Source organism: Myotis myotis, unplaced genomic scaffold, assembly GCF_014108235.1.
Source record: "Myotis myotis isolate mMyoMyo1 unplaced genomic scaffold, mMyoMyo1.p scaffold_m19_p_7, whole genome shotgun sequence".
NCBI lineage: Eukaryota > Metazoa > Chordata > Mammalia > Chiroptera > Vespertilionidae > Myotis > Myotis myotis.
This window is the reverse complement of record NW_023416379.1, coordinates 87,484,572-87,506,608: the sequence shown is the minus strand read 5'-3', so window position 1 is coordinate 87,506,608 and position 22,037 is coordinate 87,484,572. Positions and strand designations below refer to the sequence as shown.

Sequence of the window (22,037 nt, the reverse complement as noted above, 5' to 3'; positions counted from 1 at the left end):
GGAGCCGCTGCTGCAGACCTCCGAGAGGCCAGCCCTCCGTCTATGCCAGCCAGGGTCACCGCATGGCTGGGGCTGGGCAGGGTCCGAGGCTGAGAGCCTCGCTGGGGATCACTGACCCGTCCGCACAGCCGGGGTCAGGCCCTCCTCCAGGGCCACTGCCTGCATCCTCTGGTTCCAGCCTTCCAAGGATTGGAGAAGTGTCTCCTCTTGGAAGAAGCCAGGACCCGCCCCAGCCCCTGTAGTCCTTCCCTCTGGCTGGCGTCCCCGCGGTGTGGAGCATGCAGAACTCAGGCTGGAGCCAGACTTGTGGCTTTAGGACACTTCTTACCTCCTGTGTGTGCAGTCACAGCCTCTCTGTCTCCCTTCCTGTACCTGTAAAATGAGAATAATAACTGCGTACAGGGTTACTAGGAGCATCACATGGACTTCCACAGGCAAAAGTGCTTTAGAACAGGGTCTGACACACAACAAACATGCAGCACAATTAACTAGTACTGTTACCCTAGCTGGCAGGACACACTTCAAGCACTCAGCACAATTAACTAGTACTGTTACCCTAGCTGGCAGGACACACAGCAAGCACTCAGCACAATTAACTAGTACCATTATCCTAGTTAGCAGGACACACAGCAAGCACTCAGTACAATTAACTAGTACCATTATCCTAGTTAGCAGGACACACAGCAAGCACTCAGCACAATTAACTAGTACCATTATTCTAGGTATCAGGGAAGAAACAATGGTCTGTCTGCAAGAGGGAACCTTTTTTCTGCCACCTGAACTCTCCTGCCCAAGTTTGGCCTCCTTAGCACAGCCGGTGCCTCCCGGGGGCACATGCTCACATGACCAGTATTTTGTGCACACATATACCTTGAACTGCTCACCATCCTATGGGAGAAGACAGGACATGATATCTTCTGGAGATCTGGGGGGGGGGGGGGGGCGGGTTTCGGGTCCTATGAAGGGTGATCCAGGCGAGATGGCCGTGTGAGTCAGGACTGGGTGGGGGAGGCAAAGCAACTCCCAGCAGCAGGAAGCTGAGTCATGCTGGCGCAGGTGCAGGAGAGGCTGGGAGCCCAATGCTGCCCTCCATCCTCAGGGTCTACTTTGTTCTTTCATTCATTGATTTGCCCATATTTACTGTGTATATAGCATATGGACAGGGAATGTGTGTGGAGATGGGTAGTTAATGGTGAACATAAGGTAGCCCTTCACTTAGACAGCCAACCGCCCAGCCTTGACCTAAGGACCTAGGGGATGAGGGCCTGAGTGATCACTTAAAGATCACTGTATAAGGCCCTTCAGCATTATTGGCATATAACTTAACACATAAAAATTCACCCCCTCCCCGGGGTGTCCAGTTCTATGAATTCTGACAACCTCATACATCTATATAGCAACCCCCGTAATCTAAATGTAGAACGCGTCTGTCAGCCACAAAACATTCCTTCATGCCCCTTCAGCCAGTTCCTTCCTCTCCAATCCAGGCCTGGCAGCTACTGATCTGACTTCTGACCCTAGAGCATCCTGCCCCTTCTAGAACGTCATACACACGAAATGACACCGTATGTCTCCTTTGAGTGTGGCTTTTTTCACTTATCGTAATGCATTCAACATGCATGAAGCCGCACTTCTCGGGAGTTCATTCATTTTGTTGTTGAATAACATCTCACTGTGTGGCTGACCCACAGGTGCTTTATCCATTCACCAGCTGATGAGCATTTGAGTTGTTTCCAGTTTGGGGCAACTGTGAATAAAGCCACCAGACACATTATGTACATACTAGAGGCCCAGTGCATGAAATTCATGCACAGGTAGGGTCCTTGGGCCTGGCCGGTGATCAGGGCCGATCGGGGCCTTCTGGCTGCTGACCAGGGCCTTCCTTCCCCAGGCTGCTGGCTGGGACCTTCCTTCATTCCACGCTGTCCCCTGGTAGTCAGCACATGTCATAGCAAGTGGTCGAACTCCCGAGGGGACAATTTGCATATAAGCCTTTTATCATATAGGATATTTTATGTGGACATTTGTTTTCATTTCTCTCAGATAAAATCCTAGCAGTGGGAGTGCTAGGTCACATGGTGAGTGTGTTTAACTTTATGGAAGCATTGCACTGTTTTTGCAAAGTGGTTGCACCATTTTTGCATCCTGGTCAAGACCTGACATTGTCAGGTTGTTTTTTTAAGTCATTTTAATAGGTTTATGGTGATAGCTCATCATGGTTTTAATCTGTATTTTCCTAATGCCTAATGATGTTGAACATCTTTCATTGTGTATATCTCGTTTGGTGAAGTATTAGTTTAAATCTTATGTCCATTTTTAATTATCAATATTATTAAGTTGTGAGAATTCTTTATATATTCTGTATATAAGTCCTTTGTCAGATTTGTGATTTTCCAGTATTTTTCCAGCCTCTAGCTGGGTCACTTCCAAAGGTAGAAAATTTAATGTTGAGAAATTCCAATTTATTGATTTTTTTTGTTTAGAATTTGTGCTTTTTGTGTCCTAAGAAAATTTTGCCTACCTGAAAGTCACATTTTCTCCTGTTTTCTGTTAGAAGTTACAGTTTTAGGTTTTATATTTTGGTCTGTGATCCATTTCAAGTTAATTTTGCATGTGGTACAAAATATGATTTGTGGTGGTTGTTGTTTTGTTTTGTTGTTTTTTTGTTTTTTGTTTTGTTGGGTTTTTTTTGGGGGGGGGTTGCCTGTAGACGTCTAATTTATCAGCATCATTTGTTGAGAAGGCTATCCTTTCTCCCTTAAATTGCCTTGGTATCTTTGTCACAAATCGACTGGTGTGTAGGTCTGTTTCCTGATTATCCGTTCTGTTCCATTGATCTATGTGTCCATCTTTTCACCAATATATCACCGTCTGGACTAGTCACTGTAGTTTTGTGACAAATCTTTAAATCAGGTGGTGTGGGTAGTCCAATTACATTGTTCTTTTTCAAAATGGTTTTGAATGCCCTATACATTGCCTTGCCATGTAAATTTTAGAACCAGCTTGTCAATTTCTTTCTCACACCTCCCTCCCCACTCCTACACACACACCAAAAAGAGAGCCTGCTGGAATTTTGCTTGGGATTATTGGGTCTGCAGCACAGTTTTGGGGGAGGGGGAGACTAGACATCTTGACACCCCTGAGACTTCTAATCCATGCACACAGCTTAGCTCTTCATGTATTTATTTCTTCTCGGCTTTCTCTCACCAATGTTCTATAGTTTTCAGCATACAAATCTTGCACATATTTTGTTAAATTTCTACCTAAGTATTTCATGACTTTGCTGTTATTTTAAATGTTTCTAGCTTCTTACATCTTAGTCAGAAGCAGAACTCAAAACTCCCATAAATCTTGCCCAGGCTGGTGTGGCTCAGTTGGTTGGAGTATTGTTCTGTACACCAAAAGGTATGGTCAGGGAACATACCTAGGTTGTGGGTTTGATCTCCAGTCAGAGCACATAGGAGAAGCAACTGATTAATCTTTCTCTTGCTTCAATATTTCATTTGCTTTGATCTCTCTCTCTCTCTCTCTCTCTCTCTCTCTCTCTCTCTCTCTCTCTCCCTCTCTCTCTTGCTCTCTCTCTCTTCCTCCCTCCTGTCTCTAAACCAATTTAAAAAATATATTCTCAGATGAGGATTTTTTTTAAGTCCCATGAATCTTCATTTTACTTTCTGGCCCATTTATGCTCCATTTTGACCCCTTCTTCTCACTTCCTTTCTACCTGAAGAAATGGTTCTTTTTCTTTCTTTAAACTTTATATCAAAGGGCAGGCACCAAGAAATCTTTACTAATTCTTCTCAGCACATGCATATCAAATGTCCTCATCTTTTAGCTTGCACTAACGTGTGGTTCAAGTTCCTGTTCTGCCGGGGCTGACCAGCAGACCCTGAGTGACGGATGAACAGATTGCTCTGACACGCGTTTCTGTGAAAGAGAGGGCTAAGGGACTGTTCTACTTTAGAAGTAAAAAGCAGTCCTGTTCATCTGCCTTCTTAGGCTTTCATTGTCACAACAGCTTGAACTAAAATTAACCTTTAGATACAATCAGCAGGGCAAGTATCCTTGAAAAAGTATATGCTTCTACAAGGTCGGGTCTTTAAAGACTAAACATAGAGATTCCAGAAAAACACCCCGGGGGATCGGACTTGTTTGGAAAAGTCAAGGCAGGGGCTGCCGCCTATGGCAAGGTCCCCTCAGAGGCCCCGACCTTTCAGAGAATCCTCCTTACAGACCTTCCAAGTCCAGTGCTTCCCCACACTGTTCCTCATATCCAAGCACAAGAATATTTGTGCACCACCCCATCCCAAGCAAGAATCCCTCCTTTCTCTTTGCTAAATCTGAGTTCCAAGTTACCTGCCACCTCTTCCCCTCAGTCATTATATCTGAACGTCATCATTCACCAATGCATGCATTTAACTGCTGTGAGTGTGCCAGTCACGGTGCTAAGGAACTCTCTCTCTCTCTCTCTCTCTCTCTCTCTCTCTCTCTCTCTCTCTCTCTCTCTCTCTCTCTCTCTCTCCCAGTATTCCCAGAAATGATGGTGACCATTGCGGAAGCCTCAGAGCCAGGAGCTCAACCGCACACATGAAGTGGTCCTCATGTCTAACTTTGGCTGAAACTTCACAGCTGCCTTTTCAGAATGCTTGGAGATTGCCTGGTCAACCCCAATGACAGCTGTCCCAAATAGATGAGTGTCCTCGCCCTCTTTCAGGTCCTCCATTATCCTCTCACCCCCAATCTAGCCAACCTCAGCAGCTAGAGAAGAACCACAGTCTGGTCAGGACCATGGCCAGCGCCCAGCCTGCAGGGGCCTCAGGAAAGGTGCAGCTGGAACCGCTGGCCTGGGACCACTCAGACTATCAGGGCAGCCATCAGCCCAACCTGGGAAAACCCCTCCAGCCCTGCTGAGAAGTGGGCTCCAGAGAGTCAGTGGTGGTGTCCACCCAGCCTTGGCCACCAACCTCAGATAGCAGAGCCCACAGATGTCATTTTCTGATGAGCAGCCCTTTAAGACTTTCCCAGTTCCCTCTTTGGTCTTGTCTTGATTTTATTTGATTGCATGCACCTTCCTGAATCCAAATCCCTGCCTTCAAGCCCCAACCTCTCGCTCTTAACTCGGACCGCTTGCAGACTTGGCTTTCTCTCACCCCCTCTCTGTATTTGTACCTCTGTATTTGTCACTGCCTGGCACTTCCAGTTGAGGCGATTCCCTATTCTAATTGAGGACCTCAGCTCTTGTCCAAGGCCATTGAGTCCACTTTTCAGGGCCAGGAATTTCTGAGGAGGTGAGTGGTAGAGGCAGGGACCCAGGCACTGAACCCGGTACAAGGCATCGTAGGGCTGGACACAGCATAGGGCCTCTCACCTGCTGCCTGCTTGGGTCAGGGCCAGTCCAGACTCTGGCTGGAGAAAATGTCTAACCCGGGGTCACCGTGTGGGGACTGGAAGGCTGAGTGGGACAGAACCTGGAGTACAGAGTAGGGGTGAGGCAACCAGGCTTTGGGTTATTCTGCTGTTCACTAGCTAGGTGGCCTTGGGCAAGTTTCCTAACTCTCTGTCTCTGGCTATGTAAACTGATGGCACATTCTTAAGTGCTAGGAAAAGTAGCTGATATGACTTTCTTTCCTCTTAATACATTTTTTTTTCAAAAATCTATCTTCCTCCTACCTATCTTCATCCCCAAATTTCATTTCCTTTTCCAAAATGGCCTCTCTCTCTCTCTCTCTCTCTCTCTCTCTCTCTCTCTCTCTCTCTCTCTCTCTCTCCCTCGTCCCTAAGAACCTGCTTTCTCACTTACAGCTTCTCTCATCCTCTCCAACAACACCCCCCAGCACCTTTCCCCCATATTCACACGGGCACAGTCTCACCTGCTCTGAAGACACCTCGCTTGTCTTGGAGTCCCCCTCCATTGCTGCGCTTTCATTGCCGGGTACCATGTTTTGCTATTCACACTCTTCACCTGCTCCTTTGAGTCTGACCCCTAGAAGTTATCCATGGCCTCCTTCCAGCCCTCCTCTCCTTGGCTTTCCTGCTGCCTGGGGCATTCTTGACACTGTGCTCCTCATCCTCAACTCCTGGCCTACCCCCGACCCATGCTCTGCCTGCTCAGTCCTGCTCTGCTCCCCGGAGACTCTCCTCTGGACCCCATGACCCAGGCTCCCTGCCCATTGGCTTACTGCTCGGTCTAAGCAGAGGGGGAGATTGGCGAGTTCAGACAGGACTGCTCCTCTGGAGCCACAGCTCCTGCAGGTGCCCGTTTTCCACAGCTTCAGCGACACTGCTCTCTCCCTGTTCTTCCAGGTCTGGGTGTTAGCAGCTCCCTGTCTTTAGGCATCACCACCCCCTGCTGCTCTCTGTCCTGCCCGTGCTCTGTAAAGACCCGGTCAAAACTGATGGACACTTGGACCCTTCTGTGTGTGCACCTGCTCCCAGAAGGGGACCTGGCCTCCCATACCCTCTCCTTTTTGGTGTTCATTCTACTCTTCTAGAAGAACGGACAGTCCGGAGCACTCTTCCCAGGGACACATTCACTTATTCCACACATCTTTGCCAAACACTCACCATGCCCAGGCACCACGCAGGGTCCTGGAGAGGCCAACAAACAGGAGAGGCACCTCCTCTTGTCATTGGCCCTGGCAGCGGTGCTGTGATTGTAAATCTGTAGCAGCTGGATCCTCGGAAGTCAATACCGTAGGTTTTAGGAAGTAAAGTGAAGCCCTCAAATGCATCGTCAGAGAGTCTGGCACATACCTGGCCACCTCGGCCAAAAAGGCACATTTGGGCATCTAGTCTGAGCGTGAGCTGAGGAGTCAGGATGCCCACCAGGGTGGAACTGGGGACCCCGGCTCTGACTCCAGAGGTTGCATCCTGAAGATTGTTCTTGCCATGGCTGGGAGTACAGTGTCTTAAAAGTGAAAGAGGGTCATTAGAGAATCGCAGCCTTTCTGAGGAGAAAGAAAACAAGTTTCTCCAGGGAGAGGCTGGTTCCCGCCAGCACCATGTGGACCCCACATGGTGGCACTGTTTCCCCACAATGCCCGTGCCTGAGTGATGTCACCAGTCCCTTCCCGGCACCCCATCCACCAGGAAGTGAATCCTGAGGCCAATGTGCGTCAGGGCCGCCCTTCCGAACAGCCTCTGACCACAAAACCCTTTTAAAATTAAGTTTCCGAGACGTCAGCAGGAGTGCGGGGGTCACCACTTCTGCCCGGATTGGAGTAGAAAGCAAGAATAGTTCTAGAGACAAATCATTGGCTTCAAGATTGGATCAATTTCCCAAAAATTTTTAAGTAGAGACTTAAAAATTACCATTTAGAAACATTAGACAGTTTTTACAGACCTAGTGTTGGCATTGTAGATATCAAGCTCTACCAGCGCTTCATTAAGTAGATGGCATACATCAAGGTCACCAGCAGTCATTCGGCAGCTGACACTCTACCTTCAAGCCACAGGCAGTCAATCACCTGCCACACTGAGGGGAGGCACCCCGAGAGGGAGAGGATGTCTATGGCAAGAATAACTATGTTAAATGTGTTCAGCATTTTAAAAATCTTTTAAAAACTACATTGAATTCATTTTTACGTGAAAAATATATAAAAATTTACTCTTAGAAGGTGAAAGTTGTCCATAAGGCAACCACTTAAAACACATGAGCATTTATTGAGTGCTTACTATGTGCTAGACCTCATCTTACACACTTTAAATGTGTTACATCATATGTATTAGGTAATATTGTGACTAAGATCCAGAGAAATGAAATCCCTTGCCCAGGATCAAATAGCTAGTGCAAGGTGGAAGTTAGATTTAGATCTGAGTATTCTGGCTTCAGAGCCAGTCCTATCAACAATTTCTCTGAGTGAAATTTCTTCCCCAGAGATAATTGCTAGTACTGTTTTGCTGTATGTTCATTTAGTCTTTTTTCTATGGTCACACACAGAGACACAAACACAAACAAGCTCACACTAGATATATTATTTTGTGACTTGCATTTTTTTCATGTAATATATCTGGGTCATCTTTCCATTTCAACAGAATTGGTTTTATTTCACTTTTGTAATGTCTACATAATATTTCTTAGTGTGGATATTGCCTAATATATTTAATCAGCCTCCTATCTCTATCTCCATATATAAAAGCCTAAGTGACCAAATGACTGAACGACCAAATGACCAGTCGACCAGTCGCTATGATGTGCACTGACCACCAGGGGGCAGCTCCTGTGTTGAGCGTCTGCCCCCTGGTGGTCAGTTCACTCCCATAGTGGGAGTGCCACTCAGCTAACTGATAGGCACCAGAGGTAGGGCTCATGGCTGGCGAGCGCCACTGTGGCAGCACAAGCCTCTCCTGATTGGGACTGAGGGCAGTTGCAGCAGGGCTGGGATGAGTGGAAGTGGCAGGCAGGAGCAGCAGGCGGCATTGGACAGCTGGTTTCCGCCCGATGGAAGTTTACAGTAAAGCATACTCATGTGACAGCAAAATTTGTATATAATGCCATGTGTTAGTCTTCTTCTGTTGGTCCCGTATGTTACATAAATCTCTAAGGGATAGAAACCTAGTGTTTTTATATGCATATTTAGGGGGGGGGAGCCATTTGAAATGCTTAAATTCATATATAGAGTTAGATTTTTTTAAAAATAGTTTATTGATTTTTAGAGAGAGAGGAAGGAAGGGAGAGGGAGAGTAAGAGAGAAACATCAATGCGAGAGTAGAACATCATTTGGCTGCCACCTGCATGTCCTTACCAGAGATCAAGTCTGCCACCTCTGCACGTGCCCTGACCAAGAATCCAACTGGCATCCTTTTGGTGCATGGGACCATGCCCAACCAACTGAGCCACACTGGTCACGGCTCCGTGATTATTATTACGGATTCTCAAAATTAGAAAATGTTAGGTTATCTATCTATGAATACCATATATATATATTATATATTATATATATATATATATATATATATATATATATATATATGCCTAACCAACCGTCCAACCATTCAACCATCCAACCAGTAGCTATGACATCCACTGACCACCAAGGGGCAGACACTCAACACAGGAGCTGCTGAGCTGCAGTGACTTGGCAGCTGTGGTTCTCAGGTGACACACCCGGAACCAGAGAGGAGAGAGCCCGATTCTGGGGGGTGTCACCCTGTCGCAATCTGGGGCCCCTCGGGGGATGTCGGAGAGCTAGTTTCAGCCCAATCCCTGCAGGCCAGGCTGAGGGACCCCACCTGTGCATGAATCCGTGCACTGGGCCTCTAGTTTAAATAAAACATTGCAGACATATCTGAAGCCCCTTTCCAGGATACCAGGTACAAATGTATTTAGTTGAGGTTTGCATTTCTTTGAACACTAGTGAAGTTAAACATTACTTATATGCCATTGGTTTTTAAATTTTCTTGTTTGTGAATTTCTTACCTACAACTTGCCAATTAAAAATGGTTTGGCCTTTTATTGATTAATACATTCTGGCTACTAACCCTGTACCAGTTATATGCATTGCCAATGCCGTCTCCCTGTCTGTGCCTCATCCTTCCTTTTATTCCTGGTGTCTTCCTCTACTCAAGCTTTTCATATGGACCTAGTCAAGTATCTTACACCCCCCCCCCCCCCCACAGTGATGTCTTGCTGAAGAAGCCTCCCTGCATCCGGAAGTCATAAAAACTCTTATATTTTTGTCTAAGCATTTTATTGTTTGGCGAATGACATTTGGGTTTAGAATGGTCTTTGTGTAAGCCACAGGGAGGAGTCTCATGTTCTTTTCCTATCTCATGTAGATAGATAGTTGCGCCCTCCCCCTGGGGCAGGGGAGCAGGAGAAACCCAAGCTCTCTTATCTGAGGCGACTGGTTCATTGGGAATCTCTCCTCTTGACTCCCAGCTGAGTCAACCACACCCCTCCATCCCCTCTTGGTTCCTGGAAGCACCTATCAGAAAAAGCTATGATGCCCCCTACCCTCCCAGCACCTTTAACATCCCTCCAGCTGTAGCCATGATTACTTTGTATTGTCATTTTTTTTTCATCTATCTACTGTGTACATGTGTGTGAACACGCACACACTGCAATGAATTCTTAAGGGACCAGAGACCTAGAAGCATTGTGGTTAAAACTTCAGGATCTACCATTGACTAGCTGGGTGACTTTGGGAAGTTACCTAATCTCTCTGTGTCTCAACTTCTCCATCTGTAAAATGGGGGAAGTACTGATCTAAGAGGGATGTTTAAGCCACTAACCCATGCGGAGGGATGCAGCCCATAAGAAGCACTCCATAAATGCTGGCTTACCAGAGTGATTCTCTGTATCCCCGATCCTGAGCAGTGTCTGGCAGTTGGCAGGCACCCGTGAGAACTTGTCCAGTGAATATAATTATAGGAGCTCTAGTCTGAGCACATCCTTTGGGTTTTGTTCATTTGTGAGGAACATGACCCCTGGATGGCTACTGAGGCTGCAGCCAGAGCAATGCCAGCAAGAAGCCCACATCGGGGAGATGGTGGTGAAGGGGGGCTTCCTCATGGGTTTGTAGACTGCAATACAGACCCAGACAGAGTGCTACCAGAACCCGGAACTATGAAGGAGCAGAGGTCAATGAGGTGTAATTAATGCCAATGACCTTGTCAAAGCCCAGTCAGGTGTGAGGTCGGGTACAGCAATGGCCCTGCCTCCCGCAGTCAGACCTGGTTGCAGGAGGAGGACTCGGTGGGAAGGGCAGTGCTGAGCACCGAGGAGCCAAGGTGATGCTCAGAGTATTTGCACCCGCCATGCTCCCTGACTCCCTCACCCCTGTGCCTGGCCCTTCAGGTCTGCGTGATCACACTCCCCTGGAGCCTCAGACTGGGGACAGACCGTGTCCTCCAGGCCGGGAACCTGGGAGAAGGTGATGTCACAAGCAACAGTCATCCAAGAACAGACCTCATCCTCCCACACCAGCCTGTGGACCTCAAGCCCCCACCCCTCTCTCCCTCCCTTCCCTCCCTTTCTGGTCCTCAGGTTCCATCCTGTGGGCAAGGCTGAGGTCCCATCATGACTGAAGGTGAGCAAGGGACTGATGGAAAAGTCCCAAACCAGCCACCTGAGCAGGAGGCAGCGAGCTCCCAGTCCTGGGAGAGACGGGAGCAGAGACCGCCTGAATCTCACAGAGGGGTCTGGGGTCCCCGTTGGCTGTTGGATTCGATGACCTTTAATGTCACTCTTGAGAAGTGATGAATCTGTGATTCCAAGTCGTCCTCCCGCTAATGCGGCAGGACACAGCCTTTCTGCCCACAGGCCCTGGAGTTCCGGGGCTCAGGGTTCCCCTTCAGGGCCTGTCTCCAGAGGCCCTGTGGGCGTGGACTTCGGGAAAGCAGGCACCTCACTCACCACTCTGTCTGCCTGAGACGCAGTGGGCAGAGGGGTCGCAGTTTCCGGGGAAGGCAGAGGAACCCTGGGAAGTTCTGATAAAGTGGGCCACAATAGGAAGGAACGCTCCCCTACCACGCCCTGCCTGGCAAGGGCAAGGCTGAGCGGGACCCCTGAGCAGTGGGCACTGTCCTGGCAGGGCCGTGCATGAGGATGGATTAGAATCAGGAGGCCAAGAAGGAGGAGAGGAGCTGGGGTGGCAGATAGAACTTTCCAGCCTGGCCTGGAGGCCCTGAGAGGACAGTTAAGGGAGGGGCTCTCACGGGGACAGTCTCCAGCAGAGGAACTTTCCTAACCGTTAGCATTTCACAGCCTGGTCAGGAAGGAAGTGAGACCAGAGAGGGGGGTGAAGATTGGGTTACTCAGAAGCACTGTGCCCCAGACCCTCTCCAGTCAGAGGGGAGTGGGCAGGTATCCAGAAACCCCTTGGTCCACGCCTGCCCCGCAGCCCTCAGACTCAAAGCTTCTCTCCTCTGGGTGAGAAGGCTTTTCTTCCTTTGCTCCCCCTTCCTCATCTCCTCTGCAGGAAGGGATGGCCCCTGATGGTTTGGGACCGTCTCGGCCACAAGAAGTCGCCCGTCCCTGGGAGAGCAGCCCTGTGCCTCACACAGGTGCTCACTGCGAAGTGACTTCTGCCTGCTGATCCTGGGCTCCTCCTGGGCAGTCGGCTGGGGCGCAGGGCTCAGTTTTTAGCGATGCTGGCATATTCCACAGCCAGAAATGGGTCAGGTGTGGGCCTCAGGCCGGGGCGGGTGTTGATGTAGATGGGGTCCTCGAGGCCGAAGGGGTCCAGGCGGGTAAATGAGGCGTAGTGGATGTCCCCAGTGTCCTTGCCGGAGCCTAGCTGCTGGTCGGAGCCCTGGGGATCAAAGACAGACAGATGTCCACTGTATGGGTCACGGCGGGGAGTGGTCAGGGGCCCCCGGGTGTCCAGAGCTGTGCCGAGGATAGGGACAGGGACAAGGTATGGGACAGGGTGTGGGTCCGGCAGGAACTCTGGCAATGGCAGAGGCAGCAAGGACACCTTGACTGAACATGATTAGAATAAGGAAGGTGAAGAACCAAGATGTAGGTAAACATGGTACTCGCAGCCTCCCACAACCACATCACAATTATAACGAAAATACAGAGCGGCCATCATTCAGAACCCCAGAAAGCTGGGTGCTGGAAGTCCTACAATTAGAGAAGTAAAGAAGAAAGCACATTGAGTCTGGTAGGAGGGGCGGAGGTGTAGAACAGGCTGGTTCAACAGACACCAGCGTGTTTTTAATCGGGAGGGATATCTTGGCTGTGGAGGCCTCTTGTGAGAAGCCTCACACCAGACCCTTCAGCTCAGGTTTTCAGTGCCGGGAGGAGAAGTCTCCTTAATTTTGGGCTATAAAAACCAGTGGGGATTGTGGCTGAGTGATACGGAAGCTGCTGGAGTCCCTCTTAAAGGGCCAGTGCATGAATTGCTTGGACTTGCTCCCTCTGCACTCCAGTGCTCAGGTAATGGCTTAGGGGGGATCCAGGGACATACAGAGAGAAACTGAATTGTCTGGCATTGGAGCAAGAACTCGGGGGTAGCTTTCTCCCAGATAGGGGTGCTCACAAGGTTCATTGTTCCTATGCTGAGACCTCCACGGTCACAGAGCTGACTAGCAACCACATCTGAGTCTCCATCAACCTGATTTACACTGTTTGCTCCATCCTGGTGATTCCTTGAGACCCTGCCTCATCCAATTTGCCACCCTACTCAAGCTGTTTGCAGCTTCTTTTCCATATGATTGACCTGTCCTGGCTCAGGCTATCCTAAAATCTCTCAAACAATCAGCAGTTGGTGTCAGCATGCCTCATATTTATCAATAAGAGGCCCAAGACCAGGCACTAGCAGCAGCCTGTCTTGCTTCACAGCTTGGCCTCTCCTGGCTACTTCCAAGCTCAACACAAGTAGCAGCTATCTGCAGATCACTCTGTAGTTCCTGGGGGCCGTGGGGAGTGGGGGGGTGGGGAAGGCAAGCAGTGGCTGACTTTGCACCTCCTGAGGCCCCAGAGCCAGTGTACCCAGTGGACATTTTCAGACCACAACAGACTACAACTCTACACACCCATGAGTGACACATTAAGGGGCAGACTCAGTGAACACCAAAGCCCCACTGAAGCAAGTCCTGCTCCATAGGGGTGTCTCCTGCACAGCAGCTCTTCTGCTGTAGTCACAGTGGGTCTTTGCAGCCAATTGGCCTGGAAGTCAATTCCTCTCAGCAACGCCAAGAGCAGTCAAGGCTCAACTATAACAAGACTATGCACACAGCCCACACAGGGGTGCACCTCGAATGCCCAGCACAGATGACTGGGGAGACTGAGCCACTGGGCCCTACAGGACACCTACTACACAAGGCCACTCTACCAATTCCAGGAGACATAGCAGCTCTACCTAATACATAGGACAAACACAGAGAAGCTGCCAAAATGCAGAAACAAAGAAACATCTCATAAATAAAGAACAAAATAAATCTCCAGAAACAAACAAACAAACAAACAAACACTAAATGAAATGGAATCAAACAAACTACTAGATACAGAGTTCAAAACAATGGTTATAAAGATGCTCAAGGATCTAAATGAGAGCTTCTAGAAACTTGATAATTTCAAGAATCTAAATGAGAATTTCAAGAACCTTAGTGAGAACATAAAAAAAAAAACATGAAAAAGGACCAGTCAGAAATTAAGCCTGCACTAACTGAAATAAATAATAATTCACAGGGATTCAACAATAGAGTAGAGGACACTGAGAATCAAATCAGTGACTTGGAATATTAGGAAGCAAGAAATACCCAGTCAGAAGAGCAAAAAGAAAAAAGAATCCAAAAATATGAAGATAGTGTAAGGAGCCTTTGGGACAACTTCAGCATACCAACATCCTCATTATGGTGGATGCCAGAAGGAGAAGAGAGAGAGCAAGATATTGAAAAACTATCTGAAGAAATAATGACAAAAAACTTCCTCTATCTGGTGAAATAGTCTTGCAAGTCCAGGAAGCGCCGAGAGTCCCAAACAAGAGGAACCCAAAAGAGGCCCACACCAAGATACATCATAATTAAAAGGTAAAGATTAAAGACAAAGAGAGAATTCTAAAAGCAGATAGTTACCTACAAGGGAGTGCCCATATGACTGTCAGCTTCTTTCTCAACAGAAACTTTGCAGACAAGAAAAATTCAAAGTGATGAATAGTAAGGACTTACAACCAAGATTACTCTACCCAGCAAAGCTGTCATTTAGAATTGAGGGTCAGATAAAGAGCTTCACAGACAAGAAAAAGCTAAAGGAATTCATCACCAACAAACCAGTATTACATGAAATGTGAATGGGTATTCTTTAAGATGAGGAGGAGGATGAAGAGGAGGAGGAGGAAGAAGAAGAAATATGAACAAAAATCGCAATAACTACATACCTGTCAACAACTGAATCTAAAAATCAAAAGAAACAAGTAATCTAATGAACGAAATAAACTGAGGAATAAGATAGAACCAGAGCCATGAAACATGGAATAGTCTGACAAATCTCAGAGGGAAGGGGGGTGGTGGGGAGAGATTAACCAAAAAATTTACATGCAGATATGATTTACTATGGACACAGGCAATAGGGTGGCAAAGGCCTGGGGCAGGGTGGGAACAGGTGGAGGGAGGCAATGGGTGGAAAAAGGGGGACACCTGTAATGCTCTCAACAATATAGATATAAAAGAAGAAAAGAGAAAAGAAAAGAATAAGGAAGGCTACACAGAGTGCAGTCCAATCAGAGGGCCAGCAGTGCCATCTCAGTCTCCACCCAGATCTATTAACCCAAAGTCTCCGGGGGTGGGACCCAGAGTGGCTGAGCCACTGGCCGTCATGACCCAGCAGATAAGTTGGCATTAAAAGCTGTCTCCCACAGAGGGAAGCTTGGTCAGTCAGCTTCTCCCTCCCACTCTGAGGAGTTTGAATTGGGAAATTTGGGGAAAGAACATGCATAGACAAGGCATTAGGGGCATGACCAGTCACAAGTGAGTCCAGAAACTGTAAGTAAACAGAAGCCAGGAAGTTGGAAGAAGAAGAAAAAAAAGGAGGAGGAGGAGGAGGAGGAGGAAGAGGAAGAGAAGGAGTGGCAGCAGCTCAGCCGGTGTGGCTCAGTGGTTGAATGTCAACCCATGAACCAAGAGGTCACCAGTTCTATTCCTGGTCAGGGCACATGCCTGGGTTGTGGGCTCGATCCCCAGTAGAGGGCGTGCAGGAGGCAGCCGATAGATGTTTTTCATCAATGTTTCTATCTCTCTATCCTTCTCCCTTTCTCTCACTCTAAGATCAATAAAAATTAAAAAAGAACAATAATGAAAACAGAGATACCCAGGAAAGCTGAGAGTCCCTCTGACGTGCGGGGGGATCCGTCCGATGCACAGTCTCATCCTCATGGGTGGAAATGCCATGGATGTGATGGGCTTTGCCCTCACCTGTGAAAAAACAGGTTTAAAGGAGAGACCTCTCTCTACCTCTCTCCTGGCAATTCGGGTGACACTGGAGGACCTGGCTGGGTAGAAGGGACCCTGCCTGACGGGGGAGAGGTTGGGCTTGGCTGGGAAGTGCCATCCTGCAGGAAGTCCCGGGCGGCCAGCACAGATCAGTGCCAGAAAGCAGACGTTAGTGCTAAACTAGGGAGCAAGTCCGATTGGCTGTCTGCGTCTAATTTGCATCAAACCAGTAAACTTGATCAATTCTAGGTCCACAGACACATCACTGGGTATGTGGTTACTAAACACAGCATGAATGTGCTGAACAAACCAACAAAAAGCAAGGTAGGAATCAACAAAGGGCACGGGGACAATCATCCTGCACAAAATGCTGTAGATTTTACACGTGCTCAATGCTGAAACTTAGAACTTGGAGACTAAAAAGCGCTCCAAGTGCTTTTAGGAAGGCGATGTTTAAATGTGATAGCGACGATGAAAAACACAATGCCACAAACCAGAAGGCCTTCAGATCAATTTGTTTTAAAATCCTGAACTACAAAATGATGATAAAATATCTCGTCTCAAATGGACACTAGAATACCCAGCGGTAGGCAAGTTGGCGCTGGCCTCTCAGCCTGTTACCTCGTTGGTAACGGGGCATGAGCCTGTCTCCCGGCTCGCGGGCAAGCACTGGGCGGTGTGCTCAGCCCCAGCGGGTTTACCTGCCCTGGCTCGTCGCCGTTGCCAGAAGTACAGGATCACCAGGAGGGCCAGCACCACCAGCAGCAGGAGCACCACCATCACGCTGAGGATGACATTGCTGTGGCCTGGGGGGCTTGGGAACAAGGACCAGCCAGGTGAGGCAAAAAGGAGCCAGGCTGCTGCGGGGAACTCATCCCTCCCCAAGCCTGTGGTCTGGACGCTCCTGCTGAGCTGGCCAGGAGACAGCCCCAGGCCAAGGTCTCTGCCTCGTCCGCCTCTGGGCGTGTTTCCTTCCTCCTCTGTAAGCAGGTTTGCTCTGACTGCGTGCTGTCCCCTATCTGGCCTTCGGGGCCCCTGTCTTGGGATCTGTGCTCACCTCTCCGGCATCTTCTCTCAACTGCTCTTGGTCCCAGCCCCTCACCCTCAGCCCTTGGCTGAGAGATGCAGTCAGCTCTCGGAGAATATGGGTGTCCTTTGACAAAGACCTCTGTACACAATAAACGCATTCTCATAGGCCCTGTCTTCAGAGGAAGAAAAGATAGACTTTCTCACAACACAGCAGGCTCCCAGCGAAGGTGCCTGGCGTGTCAGGTGTCGTGGGGCGAGGCAGCAGCTCTGGGGACACCGACCACTCAGCTGCACTGACCAGCACCCTTAGTTTCTGGTGCAATGCCTTGGAGAAGAAACTGGAGTTCGCAGGGGCTCAGGATTTGCATGACAGAGGGTGGAGAGAGGGTGGGCTGACAGAGGTGGGAAGAAAACCAGCCCTCAGGCCAGTCGCAGTGCGGTGGGGGGGGGGGGGGCGGATGCCTGGGAACCATGCGACAGAGGTAGAGGAGTCAGGCCATGGGCTGTGGTCACTGCGATGAGCCTTTGCCTGGACCCTGTGGCTCCCTTGAAAGGAGGAGACGGGCTGGAGCAGGGAAAAGGGAAAAGGAGCCGGCCAGGCACTGGGTCCTTTGTGACCCCAGAGGCTAACTTGCCAATGTCTGGAGACATTTTCGGTTGCCTGGGTACTAGGTACAATGGGTACCTGGGGGAGGTGTGTGCTATTATGGGCTAGTGGGTAGAGGCCAGGGATGCACAGGACAGCCCCTCCCAACAAAGAATTGTCTGGCCCCAAATATTAATAGTAGCAAAGGCAGCAAACCCTGTCGTATGGTGGGAAGGTTACTGACTGCATTTTGCAGATGAGAAAACTGAGGCTCAAAGAGGTAAAGTGACCTGAAAAGGGTCCCATTTAATCCCCCTGAGAGCCAGCTGTCCATGGCAATGTGTAGTTGGAGGTATCTGGCACGGCTGGCAATGGATGGGAGGCAACGGAGGTGTAAGAGGACAGGAAGGGGGGGCAGTACCTGTCAATGACAGGGCTGATGGCTAAGGTCCCGGCTGTGGTCCTGGTGGTCCTGGTGGTCCCGGTGGTCCTGGTGGTCCTGGCGGTGGACGGGGTTGGAGCTGTGAGAGACTACAGTGAGGGGAGCACTCCTCTCTGTTTGCCCCACACTCCAGGGTTCAGCCTTCCAGCCCAGCCCTGGGCGGGAGGATCCCACGCATGGCCTGGACCAAGCGAGGCCTGAGAAGCACCGCATGCCCTGCGAAGGCATGGAGGCGGGCAATGCCCTCAGGGAAGCGGCTGTAGAGGAGACGTCATGCTGTCGCTTGTATGCTGGCTGTATTCTACGGTCTCCTCTGTTTCCATTGTTTTTTAGCGTGTCATGCATGTTCAACCTGCAATACCGCCCTCCTCCCCTCCAAACACTTTTCCCTCCCCTGGATAAATTCCTGCTCATCCAAACAGGCCCCTGTAGTGCCACCTCCTCTGGGAAGTCCTGCAGGCAAGTCCATACTCCTGGCCTCACCAGCAACCTGGCCCCTCCCTCCTCTGGGCCTCCATCCTACAGGCCTCCATTACGCCACCCACACCCTGCATCATAGCCTTTTATTTATATGTCTCAGGGTTCCAATCCCCTTCCAGGGCGTAGCCCCGTGCCCGACATGCAGTGGGCAATGAGCCCAGGCCGGGGCCGAGAATGACCGAGCAGCTGCTGTGTGTGCCAGGCCCCCAGTTGACCGAACAGCGGGGCAGGCTCAGCAGCCAGGCGGGGGTCTCGAAGGTTCTGTTTAACCCTTGACCATCACCGGGAAATGTAGGGGGCCTTTGCACCTCTGAAGCTTTCAGGAGGCATATGGGAGAGGGGCCCGGAGTTAGGAGGAGCCTCAAGCTTCCCAAGCTGAGGCTGAAGATCACTCAAGTATCAGGGGCGAGTGCAGGGTGGGATCCAGGCCCTCTGAGCCCTTGGCCCCTGCAGCTGCCAGCCTCACCCCAAATCCCACGTCTGCTCACTGTGGCTGTCCCCTGCCTGTCCGCATTCCCTGAGCCCACACAGTGACCTGTGACCCGCCTCAAGCACAGCCCTTGAAGAGAAGGTGGGATTAGGGTCAGGGGGAGGGGTGCCCGGAATGGACCCATAAGCCAGGCTTGCCCAAGCCTGAGGCAGCTCGGTGATGGGTAGGAGTCAGCAGGGAGCCCTGTGAGCAACAACAAGTGTTCAGAAAAGTGTGTGCGCTGGGGAAGGGAGAACCGATCTAAGATGGCAGTCTGAGTTCTGGCGCTGGTTCTGCCTGTAACCAGCAGCGACCTAGGGAAGGGCCCGGGGTTCAGCCACGAGGGCTGGGGGACCTGACTAGGTCCTTTCCAGCATCAGCTTCCTGTGGTTCAGGGACCCTGAGAAGCACACACAGAAGGAAGGACTCACCCCGAGAGACCGCCAGACGGATGGTCCTGAGAATGTCGACCTTGGAAAATTCATAGAATCCACACCAATACAAGCCCGAGTCCTCTCTCAGCGCAGTCATGGTGACGGTGAAGTACCCCTGTCGGGGGTAATTTCTGATGACATATCGTGGGTTTCCAGGCCCCCGGCCAAGACTGGGACTGGTGACTAATAAGGTACAAGTTCCTGCTGATATTACTTTGCACCAGGTTTTCGTCTTCCAACCTTGCTGGCCTGGATAATTGCACCTTATGGAGACTTCTTCCCCTTCCAGTATCCGCAGCAGCAGTGGCTGCTGTTCCCAGGAGCCTGAGAATAAACCCTCAGGTCAGGGAGCCCCTTGCCTGCCTCAGAGCTGAGAGGGGCCCCCTCCTCAGGAAGTCCTCTCTGCTACACTCAGTGCCCCCCATTCCCCGCCCCCCCTCCAGCCTCTACCCTCCTCCCCACGCCCCTCAGGCCACCTCACTAGCATCCCTCCTCCCCTTCCCTCACCTCTGCCCTCACCTGAGGCCAGGAGCACCAGCAGGACAAGGGGCAGCAGGTGCGCGGCCTCCCAGGCCATGGCCTTCTGTCTGAGCTGGGTGGCAGCGGCCGCCCTGAGGAGAGGGTGCCAGAGCTGGCGGGGTCAGCAGCCACCCAGCCTGTCTGGGAAGAAGAGCTGAGGAAGGCAAAGACTGCAGCGGGGAGGAGGGCCGAGAAGAGGGGAGGCCTAAGCCTACGGAGGACCTGCCCCTGTCCCACTGCCTCTGGGCCAGGATGGGGCTCTCTGGGCCAAGCCTGCCCGCTGCTCCCTCCCACGGGCGTGGGGAAATGGGTGAAAACCCCAGAGGAAACGATGGTGAAATAAGAAGCCATTCCTCCTCCCTAGTACTCTCTGTCCCACCACTTCCTTCTCCGCCTCACCTTTCTCCTCGCCACCAAGAAAAGCAGGGCTGAGGGTGAGTGATGGAGGCAGGGGGTCCTCTGGAGTCCCCAGTGCTCAGAGGCCTCCTGCCCAGGCTGCTGGGAATTGGGGTGTCCTGTGGGGACTGGAGGGGCAGGAGGAGGTGGGGAGTCATTTCCAGGGGAGGAGGTGCAGGGCAGGTCCCTGGCAAGAGTGGGACAGCAAAGCAGACTTTGTGGGTGGGTGGGGGCAGGGGGGCCGGGAGATGGGTGAGGGAGGAGGGGAGGAGGGGGCAGAAAGGGGGTCTCTGCCCTCTGTGTCCCCAGCTCCCAGCCGCCATTATCATCACTCCTTAAGCATTTGCTAAAAGACCATACTAACCAAGCGCTTTTAGAACATAATTTGTATGTTACATCCCTGTGACTAATAGGGCACCTCGCCAACAATATTGTAGTAACTGGGTGTGGTGCCAGGGGGCACTGACATGCTGGGGGACCACTTTGTAAAGTATGTGACTGTCCACCTCTATGATGTACACCTGAAAGCAACACAAAATCACACAGAATGCAAACTGGAACTGAAAAATAAAAATCCTAATATATAAAAACCCTAGGTCCATCATAACCGAAGGCTCGACCAACCAGAAGTCAGTCCTGCAGTCAGCCTGGGTGCTGAGGGGGCTGCGAATCAGGCCTGGAGAGAGGCCTGAAGAGAGAAGCAGGGTCTGATCTGTAGCCTGTGTGGCAGCTGTTGATCAGCACTTGCCTCTCTCTTTCTCTCTCAGCAGGGCCAGCAGCTGCACCTCCATTTTTCTCAAGGCCTCCACTGGGGCTGCTAATCAGCCCTGCCTTTCTGATCAGGCCCCGTTGATAGGCCCAGAGACGCTGACTGCATAGAAACTGACCAATTAGAACCAAATCTGGGTGAACTGTGAGGAGCCAATGGCTGCCTTAGAAGCAGAGCTTTTGACGCTGACTTGTTCTTCCCCTCCCCTCTGCCCTCAACAGAGGCCAGGAACACTAGCAGGATAAGGGGAAGCCCCCAACTGCTCTCCCCTGCCAGCCTGATCTCCTCACCAACTGTTTAACCCTTGACCCACTAGCCAGTAATAGCACACACCTTCCCCAGGTACCCATTATACCTGCAGGGGAGGGCAGTTAGGGGCGATCAGGCAGGCAGAGATAGAAACCGACCAATCAGAACCAAATTGGCCAACAGAGGAGGGCAGTTGGGGGCGAGATCGGGCCTGCAGAGGAAGGCAGTTGGGGGCAAGATCAGGCTGGCAGGGGAGGGCAGTTAGGGGCAATCAGGCAGGTAGGCAAGTGAGTGGTTAGGAGCCAGTGGTTCCAGATTGTGAGAGGGATGTCCCGGATTGGAGAGGTTGCAGACTGAGCTGAGGGAACCCCCCCCCTCTGTGCACAAATTTCGTGCACCGGGCCACTAGTTAAAATATAAAAGAAAAGAATCTGTCATTAGAGGAGCTACAGGAAAATAATTGTCACGGCTGCTTATAGTCACTAGACAGACAACCAGGTCAGAGAGCCCTGCACACGCGCAGTGTGGCCAGCGGGGCTGGCAGGGGCAGACTCCCGAGGTAGAGACTGGCGGGGGGTACGGGGGGGTGGGGGGTGAGGGGGGTGGGGGGTGGGGAGGGTGGGTGTGGGAGGGGCACAGTGCTGGGACCAGGCTGGGAGGCAAGGGCGGGAGCAGCCCTCGGCCACCAGGAAGCTCTGGCCACCCTCAGAGGACAGGCTGCCCCTCGGGACCTTAGTCCCCTGCTTCCCATGCAGGGGCGTGGGTGGCCATGGGAGGGGTCACCTCGGGAG

General features: G+C 50.8%; 1 protein-coding gene across 1 annotated transcript; it reads right to left on the bottom strand.

The window, feature by feature from the left end:
• Window positions 1–10,971: 10,971 nt before the first annotated feature.
• Window positions 10,972–20,019, bottom strand: LOC118660621 (natural cytotoxicity triggering receptor 2-like). The gene is made up of 6 exons (XM_036318261.1): window positions 19,833–20,019; window positions 19,311–19,637; window positions 17,910–18,009; window positions 16,575–16,687; window positions 15,752–15,855; window positions 10,972–12,251 (listed from the first exon to the last, which is right to left on the bottom strand). The coding sequence occupies exons 1-6, from the start codon at window positions 19,888–19,890 to the stop codon at window positions 12,075–12,077; spliced, it is 879 nt and encodes a 292-aa protein (XP_036174154.1). The 5' UTR covers window positions 19,891–20,019; the 3' UTR covers window positions 10,972–12,074.
• Between the last annotated feature and the right edge of the window lie 2,018 nt (window positions 20,020–22,037).

What these genes read in the sequence shown, in the direction of transcription:
- LOC118660621 (XM_036318261.1), bottom strand. Translation starts at nt 19,890, where the DNA reads ATGGCCTGGGAGGCCGCGCACCTGCTGCCCCTTGTCCTGCTGGTGCTC. An exon ending in GCTGGTGCTCCTGGCCTCAG is followed by an intron (nt 19,638 to 19,832) that starts GTGAGGGCAGAG and finishes GTTTATTCTCAG; the next exon opens with GCTCCTGGGAACAGCAGCCA. An exon ending in CCGTCTGGCGGTCTCTCGGG is followed by an intron (nt 18,010 to 19,310) that starts GTGAGTCCTTCC and finishes AGTCTCTCACAG; the next exon opens with CTCCAACCCCGTCCACCGCC.